The sequence below is a fragment of the Brassica oleracea genome, chromosome C1 (genome assembly GCF_000695525.1).
Source record: "Brassica oleracea var. oleracea cultivar TO1000 chromosome C1, BOL, whole genome shotgun sequence".
NCBI classification, from domain to species: Eukaryota; Viridiplantae; Streptophyta; class Magnoliopsida; order Brassicales; family Brassicaceae; genus Brassica; species Brassica oleracea.
Genome location: NC_027748.1, coordinates 40,431,005 through 40,442,199, shown reverse-complemented (window position 1 = coordinate 40,442,199; position 11,195 = coordinate 40,431,005). Strand labels below are relative to the sequence as shown.

The following is an 11,195-nucleotide window of genomic DNA, read 5'->3' as shown; positions in this document are numbered from 1 at the left end:
CGGATTAGTACTCCATTCAACAAATAACATATTATTTTAAAGAAAATAATAGTCTAAACTCGATGTTCATTTTTGGTATTTGAACCAAATCATATCGATATAAGTCTGGAAAAAACATTTTGCAAACTCGCTTAAAAGCGTTCGCAAAAACCATTTTTATAGACTTAGAATGTTTCACAAACTTGCTTAAGAAAACGGTTATTGAAATGATTCATGTATACTGAAACGATTCATGTATATAACGTTTGAAGAATGTATCAACGTTTTGCGAAAATGCTAGAAAGCAATCCGCAAAGCGTAATGAAATAAACCAGAAACGTTTCGCGGAAGTGCTCTAAGGCAAATCGCAAACACATTTAGGCAGAAACGTTTCGTGAATAAGCGTATAGCAAATCGCAAACATCGTTGTGAGATAAGAACAAAACGTTTCGCGGAAATGCTAGAAAGCAAATCGCAAACACGGTTCCAAAACCCGTTTCTATTAATCGTTTATCAACCCGATTAAAGCTTTAAACATAAAGCGATTTTGAGTTAAGATTGTACAAGCCGGAAAACCTTATAGTGACTTGCTGCTTTCCTTGATCTTGTACCTTATAGTGACTTGATGTTGCTTTGATGGGTTCTTGATGCCTTCTTGTATGATCTTGGAGAGCCTCCTTTTGAATAGGCCTTATCTCTTTATCTGCTGTTATTTTCATGAATCCGAATATGCAAAGTCACATGCTTACTTCGTCATTTGATGAACTTCAAAAGTAAACCATCTTATGCAAAATGAGCCTTGGTAGGTCTGTGTCCTTGCCAGTTTTGGACAAAGCGGTAGGCCAGGAGTGTGGCATTTTGATCAAATGCCTTCTGAACGAGGTTTAAGGAAGAAAGTTGGAGCTTTTGATGACAATCTTTTCCTTGTGCTATACGGCACCGTTCTATCTTAACAACGACGTCTCTTTTCTTTTCTTGTTTTTGTTAATTGAATGCTTTGCGAGTCTGTTAATAATGTAAGTCTGAAAATAAATACAATTCCAATGCTTGTGCTATAGGGCACTGTTCTTCGTTTCCATATGCCATAATCAATTGGTTTAACTTTGGGTGTCAATCATAGTACATTATGTGTGTTTGACATATCAAAATGGCACACTAAAATTGTGTATTTCCTACTGCAAGCTAACAGTGGTAAATGTAGTATTTGAGATTCAATCCGATGAGACCATTTTTACACTTTACTCTTATAGGTTTGATACCAAGATAAAATAATCGATGATTATAAAATAATATAAATCGTGACAAGCATATAACAAGACTGGTTTGGGGTGTTCAGATTATAAAGAAACTAAGCTTAGGGTGAAAGATCGAGTGTCAAACGATCATGAGCCAAACATACCTACGTGTTATCTATAAGCATATACATATTTGTTTGATAAGTGAACTATATATATATATATACCTATATATTGTATTACAATATGTGAACATCTAGATGTGCTTATAGGTTGCTAAATTAAATATGGTTGTATGATGACGAAGACTTGTATGCGGGTGTTTGTATTGTATGGGAAATAAGCATGTGTATAGTGTATATGATATATGAAGTCTTGAGTTCTATGTGTGCTGGTTCAACGTGATAGAGGTACGTAGATCTCGGGCATTACATCGATGTAATTTCTTAACTGGATCAAGTGGCGACCGCGTGAGGTGGCATGATTCATCGCCGGAGCTGGCATGCGGCGTGCCTGTGTGAAGTTAAGAATGTGGTAGCATGGTTCATGTGGAGACAAGTAATGTGGCATGAACGTGTGAATGTGGTGGTGCGGATCACGTGGAGACAGCGTGATATGGCGTTATCGCGTGAAGGCGTAGAACTCACGGAGATATAGTAATGGGGTGAGTTCACACGCAACAACATGAGAGGTGTGGAGACAGCGTGATGTGGCGTGGTCTCATGCACCGTTGAGGTTTATCTTCGTTTCTTGTTGATTGCTTTTGTTTTACTGTATGTTCCAGATAGAGCTTTTGTTATGTTGTGTAGTGAATGTTGGGTGATGATTTTGCGGTTCCTAGAGCTTTTTTCACTGAGCTTTTGTCGAATTGCTTATCCCTCTTTCTTTTCTTTTCATTTCAGGTTCGATTCATATTGGTGGGTTTTTGTCAATGGGGTCATGGGATCCTATTTTGTTAAACGACATTGTTTCGGTCCTTGTGCTTGGATACAAGTATCCTGATATAGCCCATATTTTCAGCTATGTTGGATCGAAGTGTCACAATATATCTATTAAAATATCTAACTGTTGATCACCAAATTCATAGATACCAATATATTATTCAGTGAATTCACAAAATGTATGTTGAATATTAAATAAAGTCAGTTCAGAATATTTCCTTCAAATATAATATTGTTACCAAAAGATTTACAGAAATTTCGAATGAATTTTGCACCGTAAATTTCTCTAAGAATGTTGCCACATATAAGATATTATAAGTAACATGTTTTTTTTATATTTAGTTATAACATCTATATTATTAAAAAATAATCTCTAATAAGATTATGCCCTTGCTTTTTAAGTTATTTACCAAGGAATGTTAATGTCTTTTTCTGTTTAAAAAAAATAAAAAATCAGCACTAATTACACCCAATCAGAAATCATCGATCTTTCAAACCAATAACATTACAGCATTATTTAATATCGTTCCACCTTTGTCGCGTTTTTTCCAAACCAATTACATCCAATAATTTTTACCAATTACATTTAAGCATTGTTAAAAAATACAAACATCTCCATATCTTAAATATTGATTATTTTTTGTAATAGCATAATTAATCAATGTTAAAAAAAATATTGATTATTTATAATTTATTTTACACCCTAAAAAACGGGTCATACCCTAAATCACTACAATATAACTTTGAACTATACAAATCCTAAACCCTAACATACATTCAAACCCTAAGTTTGATATTATGTTTATACAAATTAATGTTCCATTCTTATAGAAATTTACAACAACAAAATAATTATTTTCACAATATTAACATTTCGTATAGATAAAAGTGAACATAAACATATAAAAACAACTGCTAACCGAAATCATAAAAACACTTGCTATAAATTTTGTGTAGAAACACATTTTTTAATAAATATGTAAAAAGAAACAATATCGCGCTTTGTAAGCGCATGTTAACATCTAGTAGTTTAGTAAATTTAAATTTAAAACATGCCAAGATAATTTTAAAATAATATTCTAAATTAATAAATCTATATATATATATTATATATATATAAAGTTGGTTTTTCCCCTTCTTATGACATGTGGAAGGGGGGTTTGTTGACATGTGTCCTCATGTTTTTTTTATTTTAAATCCTTCTTCATTTAGTATTGCAATTTGTTCTATCAATTTCTAATTATGTACTATCTAATCCTTCTCACACTTATTAGTCCCTAAAATTCAAGAAATAAATAAAATAATATAAATATATTTTAAATATTTAATTTATTCACAACTAAAAATAGCATAAACTTTCACCATTTTATTATTTTTACTAATTTTTATTATTTCATTTACAAATTATATATTTATTTCACTATTAATATCATAAGATAATCAAACTAAGAATAAGAAACTAGAGCACCAATGCAAATAACGAAGAAAGCGGATCAAAGGAAGAATAATAATCGAAAGGCCAAAGCCACCAAGAAGCAGGAAAATATATGCCTAAAGCACCGGAATCACAACCAGTAGCTAAAAGGTAAGAAACACCTCATAAACTAAACAAGAACATACAAGACATCCATGCAAGTGCAAAACTAGAAAGCTGTGGATAGAAAGGACCAAAGCTCCAAGAGACTAACTCCGCACACCTATACCAAGAGAAATATAGAAAGAAAAGAAAAAACTTGAGATAGGGAGAATGAAAGACAGCCACTGAGAAATCAGTGACTAAACTTGAGTCCAGAAATAATCTTACAAGCCCACATAGCATACATGAACAAAACATTATCCAGACCTGAAATGGTAAACATGGTTAAAGGGAGAGCAACCAGAGATGCGATGAAAGCTGAAAAGAGATGCGAGAATAGAGAGGGAAAGGGAGACGAAACGAAATCAGCAAACTATGGAGCCGTCCTCGAACTATAAAAGAGAGCTATAAATTAGAACACCAAAAAATAGATCTTGAAAACCAAGACGAACAAAGACTATTGACGGTAAGCCAACAACGATGAATACATCATCAAAGACGAGTAAACTCTAACCCAACCAAAGAGACGCAGTTCCTAACATCAGCTGATATCTAAGAAAGAAGAGGATCTGTCAATATTGACTGGAACAACCTACAATGCCGTGAGAATCAACCGAACAACTGAAAACTCATAAACCTGATCTACAAGAAATACCATATAATCTCACAGGTGAACAAGACAAGGAAGAAGAAGAGAAAGAGGTGAATCTTTTTCTGGTGATGGTGAGAAGTATCGCACACCAGAAAGATAACGAAATACATAGACGGTGACGGCTCAAGGTCAAAATATGGGGAGAGGACAAAAAACATAGTTATCATTTTCAAAAAAAAAAATATAACACAATTTTGACGCTGAAACCGTTAATCTTAGAATCAACAAATGCGTAGATGCAAAGTTATTGAAATTAAATATTTTTTTACGTCAGAGGTTCACTTCACTACTACCAAGTACTATACACACAACAACAAATTATTCAAAAAAACAAATACAAAATATATGAATATATCATATACTATTACATAACACACTAAAAATATCAAGTAATGTTCTTAACAAATAAAAACGACAACAACATTATATTATCCAAAAAATCATATTTTTAACAATAATAAAACAATATTCTGCGCAAACATCCATGGTTAGTTATAAACCTAAGTAAAATAAGATTTCCGTACGTCTTCTTTGGTGTGGACAAATTTTCTTTTTTAAAGAAAAATTCTTGTAATTAGTGTAGGGTACCAATGTGTGTGGAAATTTGACTATCCGACACAAAGATTTTAGCTTAGAAGCTGGATTTTTCTTTGTGGAATAAATACAGTCTATTATTGTGTACATAAAGAGATGGGCATGGAAGCATGGTACTCATCACCAATTTCCCTGTTCTTTTTGCACTTTCATTTTTGATATTCAAGAAAGTTAAATTAGCTTAAAGAAGAATGAGAGGCTTCTGGAACTTAACGAATACCATTTCTCTTATATTTTTACAAACGTTGTCCGACTACGCCTTTTCCACTACAATGCACAAGGTCCAATTGACATTAGTATCTTCTCGCATCTAAAGTGGCTCGAAGTTCTTGACCTATTCTATTTGAACACGACCACTACGATTGACTTGAATGATATCTTGTCATATTTTAAGAGGCTCCGTTGGTTGGTTCTCTCAGGCAACCATGTTTCAGCCACAAACAAGAGTCCAGTTTCAGATCTCCCTTTGTTGTATAAGTTGCACTTGTCAGGCTGCAGTATCACCGAGTTTCCAGAGTTTGTAAAATCGCAAAATATAGAGAGGCTAGACATTTTCAACAATAAAATCAAAGGACAAGTGCCTGGATGGTTATGGACGCTATCAAATCTGTATTACCTGGATATTTCGAACAACTCTTTCACTCTTTAATGACCTTGTTAGCCTCGAACAATAATTTCACGGGAATGACCTTGATGGCGTAATCTTAGCACTCTTGATTTGTCGGAAAACAACTTCAATGGTTCAATCCCTCGTTGTCTGGGAAATCTCAAGTATACTCTTCGAGATCTAAACCTTCGTCAAAATCGTCTTCATGGAGGTCTTCCAGAAAATATATTTGGAAGATTAAGAACACTTGACGTTGGTCATAACCAACTGACGGGAAAACTTCCAAGATCTTTGATTTGTTTCTCTAATCTTGAAGTTTTGAACGTGGAAAGCAACATGATCAATGATACGTTTCCCTTCTGGCTGCGTTCTCTACCAGAGCTAAAAATTCTTGTATTACGCTCCAATGCCTTCCATGGACTGATGCATCAAACTTCGTTCCCTAAGTTGCAAATCATCGACATATCGCACAACCACTTCAATGGAGCTTTGCCATCAGACTACTTTGTGAAGTGGATTGCTATGTCATCACTTGGGACGGTATCTGATCAGCCGGACGAAATGTACATGGGATATTACTATTACCAAGATTCAATGGTGTTGATGAATAAAGGTTTAGAGGTGGAGCTTGTACGTATCCTAAAAATTTTCAGAGCACTTGACTTTTCAGGAAACAAATTTGAAGGAGAGATCCCAAGGTCCATAGGTCAATTGAAAGAGCTTCATGTGCTCAACTTTTCGAACAATGCTTTCACTGGCCACATCCCTTCATCTCTAGGAAACCTGACAGCTCTTGAGTCACTCGATGTTTCCCAAAACCAGCTTTCAGGAGAAATTCCTCAAGAGCTAGGGAGCCTCTCATTCCTTTCATACATGAACTTCTCTCATAACCAGCTTTCTGGTCTAGTACCTGGAGGCACCCAGTTTCGAAGGCAGAACTGCACTTCATTTGAGGGTAACATGGGACTTTCTGGCCCTTCTCTTGACGAAATTTGCAGAGATATTCACGCGTCAACACCACATGAAACGCCGGAATCAGAGGAGGAAGAAGAAGAAGAGGAAGAGGTGTTGACTTGGATAACAGCTGTAAAGGGAGTCATACCTGGTATTGCCTTTGGATGGGTGATTGGATACATACTTGTTTACTACAAACCAGAGTGGTTCATGAACCATTTTGTCCAAAGCAGCGAAGATGCAGCAGCAACACAACTCATTAAAGAGGTAATATTCCAGTTTTAAATCAACTTGTTAGCAGACATTTGAAGAAACAAAAAAATTATAATAATCACCTGGATAAACCTTTTTGTTGTATAGGTCTTTGATAACTTACCTGAAGAATCTGAAAGAAGAAATCCAAAGCAACCACCATGTCCAAATCTGGATTAGTGAAGATTTGGGTTATTGTTTCTGGTATAGCTTGGTGTGTGTTGTCCTCTCTGTTTTTACGTTTTTAGCAAACTTCTTTGTTTCTCTGTAATTTAACATCAATTGCTTAGACGTGACCAGAGCAACAAACAGACGATCCAGATTAACACTATAAGCACCACATGAGTTCAGAAAAGGATATACATACTATACGTGGATATTTCGATTTTCATATTAGTGAGACACAGAAATAGATAGCAAAACTAGATTTGCAAATATTTTATCAAAAGAATCCATTTGCTTCAAAAGCACATCTTTTTTATTGTCAACAAGCAAACCTTATATTTACAAAGTCAAGTTTGATTTAACAAACGAAAAGTCATGTTTTGTTTATTGTTTTTTTTTTCTTCTTCTGGTGATTGGTATATAGATGAGTAGAAGAAAAGGAAGAGAAATAGATAGTGAAAAGGGACGGCGGTGGTGATGGGCTTTCTCATTCTCTCAATTATCTTGTCAAATGTCTTTGTTTTCTCCATACCCACACTCCCTTGTTTCTAATGCAACCTGCGATTTATTTGTTTAAATACGTACTAGGTGGATGTCCGCGGTTTCACTGAATGTTTTGTAATAATATATTTATTATAATTTTTCAAATTAAAATATGTTTTTATCATTATGTGTTTTTGTTAAATATTTTTCTAAGAATAATTGTTTCAGAAAGATAAATATGGCTATTTTAAAATTTTTTCAAATTTTGTATTGATAATTGTACTAAAATTAGTTATGTATAATATTCATGATTAAGTTTTTAATAAAATTACTTAAGTTTTGAAAATATATAATACTGAAACTTTTTATAATATTTTATATAGTTTAGAAATACTTGATTGCTACAATGATTTTATGAAGAATTATATATATTATATAAATCACATATTTAATAACCATAAATGGTTTTGTGCAATATATTTAGGTCGTTTGGATACTGATAAAAGTATTTCTAAAATTAATTTTCGTACTCGTAAAATAAAGAAAATTTGAAAATCCATTAACAAATCAAATTATAATATATTTTTCTCAAACTCTATATATGATCGACACCTAAGAAAAAATAAATTAAGTGATTTATCTTTTAATATAAAATGAAATTTAAAAATATATTTTATAAATTAATTTATAAGCTTGTATAAATAAATTAAAACATCTTATCATAATTTAAAACATATGATAAGTCAAGATAAATAATTTTATAAACGTATTTATAATTTTATAAATGATTTATAAATCATATATGGATTTTATTAGATATTAATAGTCATTATAATACTTTATATACAAATATAAGGCCATATAAAAATATAAGGCTTTATATAAAAATATAAAATCATTATATCGATTTTAATAAAAAATTTGTTTACTATTTTATGTCGTTTATAAATATATAAAAATTGATCAAACATTATTACTCTTTCTGTAGTTTCAACAATTAGTTACCATAAATAATTATTTGTAATATTATGTAGATTGTTTGGGAAGTGATATTAACTCTTTGTGGACTTATTTTTTCTTTTAAATCTAATTAAAATAAATAAAAAATAAATAGAAATTAAAAATTATCAACAATAAATTTATTACAGTTTTTTAAGATTTTATAAATTTATAAATGATCGACACATAACCAAAAATATCTTAAATGAATTCTTAATTAAGCTTGTATAAATAAATTAAAACCTCTTATCATAATTTAAAACATATGACAAGCCAAGATAAATAATTTTATAAACGTATTTATAATTTTATAAATGATTTATAAATCATGTATGGATTTTATTAAATATTAATAGTTATTATAATACTTTATATACAAATATAAGGCCATATACAAATATAAGACTTTATATAAGAATATAAAATCATTATATCGATTTTAATAAAAAAATTGTTTACTATTTTATGTAGTTGATCAAACATTATTACTCTTTCTATAGTTTCAACAATTAGTTACTATAAATAATTATTTGTAATATTATGTAGATTGTTTGGCAAGTGATATTAACTGTTTATAAACTTATTTTTTAAAAATATAATAAAATAAATAGAAATTAAAAATTATCGATAATCAATTTATAACATTTTTTAAAGATTTTATAAATGATCGACAAATAACCAAAAATCTTTTAAATGACTTTTCAATTAATATATAGTAAGGTATATAACTTTGGATTTAAGTTCTTTCATTAATATATAGTAGGATATATAACTTTGGATTTAAGCTCTTATAAAAAATGATCAATTTATTTCTCTTTTTATAATTTTGACAATTAGTTACCATAAATAATTATTTGTAATATTATGTAAATTATTTGGCAATTGATATTAATTGGTTATATACTTACCTTTTCTTTTTAGATCTAATTAAAATAAATAAAAATGAAAAATCATGGACCAATCAAATTATAACAATTTTGTAAGAGTTCACCTATGATCGATATGTAAGCAAAAATCAGTAAAATGACTTTTCAATTAATATATAGTAGGATAGGATATTATCTAAATTAATAATAACCCAAAAATATATATATATATATATGCTCAATTTAATTTGTTTTAGCGATCATCGTCTACTTTATAAGAAAATTCTTCTTTGATCAATATGAAATCTATTTTATATTTTCCTTGGCTGACTTTTCATCTAATCTCAAAGTCTTGCTTCTCTTTGTTTCAATGTCCAAATATCTAAAAAGAGACATTCAACTGTCTGGCCATGTTCACTCTATCTCTAGTACGCTATCCTTTGATTTTTCAACATTATATTTAAACATTTTCAATCTATAACTCTATTTTTCTCTTCGAATTAGAATAACTCTATAATAGAATTGATTTATACTATGGTAATATTCTATTTTAGAGTGAAAAATAGTACGATAAACAAAAAAGAATATTCCATTTATAGATTAAACCAATTATTTTAATCTATATAAAGTGAAATATAGAATATGGTTGAAACTTTTTTACTTCAAATTTTATTTTATAGTGAAAAAAATATAATGGGATTGGAGTTGCCCTTGAAGCTCAACACCACAATCTCGAACATAAACCAGTATATGATCATGATTTATGACCTACGAGCTTGGACTTAAACACACGAGCCAATCATGTAGGCAATGAAAAGGTCAAGCCAACACAAATGATGGCCCATCCCTTGTCCCATTGTGTTCCTGTAACGACCGTGACCCAGGTTTCTTAACCGGTTTGGTTTGTGTAATTATTATTATTATTATTATTAAACCAAAGCTTTTTTTTAAGTCGTGCGTGTGTGTATTTAAAATGAATCAAGACCCTATTAATTTTATTTGGTCGAGAGTGGAGCCGCCTTATCATATGATCATCTCGTCCTTCTCTCTTTGGTATCTTCTTCTCCATGCACCATTTCTCATCTCCTCCCGAGCTCACTTCCCTGTTAGTCTCTTCTGCTCCTTCATTATCATTCATGTGTTGGTGTGAAAGGAGAGATCATCTTTATTGTGTTCGTGTGTTGACGTTGGAGGATACGAGACGCGCCGTTCACCATCAATCACCACCGGATCCATTGTAGCTGATTCCTATGGAACAATCGTAGCTCTTGCTCTTGTTGGTGTCATGTAGCAGAGCTGAGACGTGGGGAGAGACGAGTGATGTCGGCGTTGTCGCTTCTCATCATCATGACGCCGATCCACACCACCACCATACCAGCCGTGAACTAGTGGACGAGTAGGGGTCTAGAGGATTCAACCGTTGATTTGATTGTGTGATGTTAAAATATGCGATATATATATGTATGTATAAATAGTTATGAGTAGGGACTATGTGAGTGGGCGGGGGTCCAGAGATGTCTGGACTAGCGACGCAGCTTTGGTGGGCGGGGGCTCAGAGACGTCTGGGCTAGCGACACAGATTGTGTGGGGCGTGGGTGCAGAGACGTTTGCATTCGACGCAGCATTGGAGGGCGGGGGTACAGAGACAGACTGTACTAGCGACGCAGCGTATGTATATATATATATCCGTATGAGGAGATGCGGGGTGTGTGGACTAGCTATATGCTATCATCGCATTGTTTGCGTTGTGTGATGCTTTAGGCATCTTGTTTGTTCATGTTAGAGCTAAACTTCCATAGTGGGAGTTCTATTACTCAAGTCAGTGGTTTGCGTGTAACTCCCCTGTTACTCACCCCTCCTTCCCTTCCCCTTTCAGATGAGACTGACGAGCA

At 32.3% G+C, this 11,195-nt stretch overlaps 1 protein-coding gene across 1 annotated transcript; it reads left to right on the top strand.

Annotated features, from left to right (window-relative positions):
• The first annotated feature begins 5,674 nt into the window (after nt 1–5,674).
• LOC106338008 (receptor-like protein 12) lies at nt 5,675–7,364 on the top strand. Its single transcript, XM_013777284.1, has 2 exons — nt 5,675–6,805; nt 6,899–7,364. Exons 1-2 carry the CDS (start codon nt 5,921–5,923, stop codon nt 6,968–6,970), a joined length of 957 nt encoding a protein of 318 aa, XP_013632738.1. The 5' UTR covers nt 5,675–5,920; the 3' UTR covers nt 6,971–7,364.
• The last annotated feature ends 3,831 nt before the right edge of the window (nt 7,365–11,195 follow it).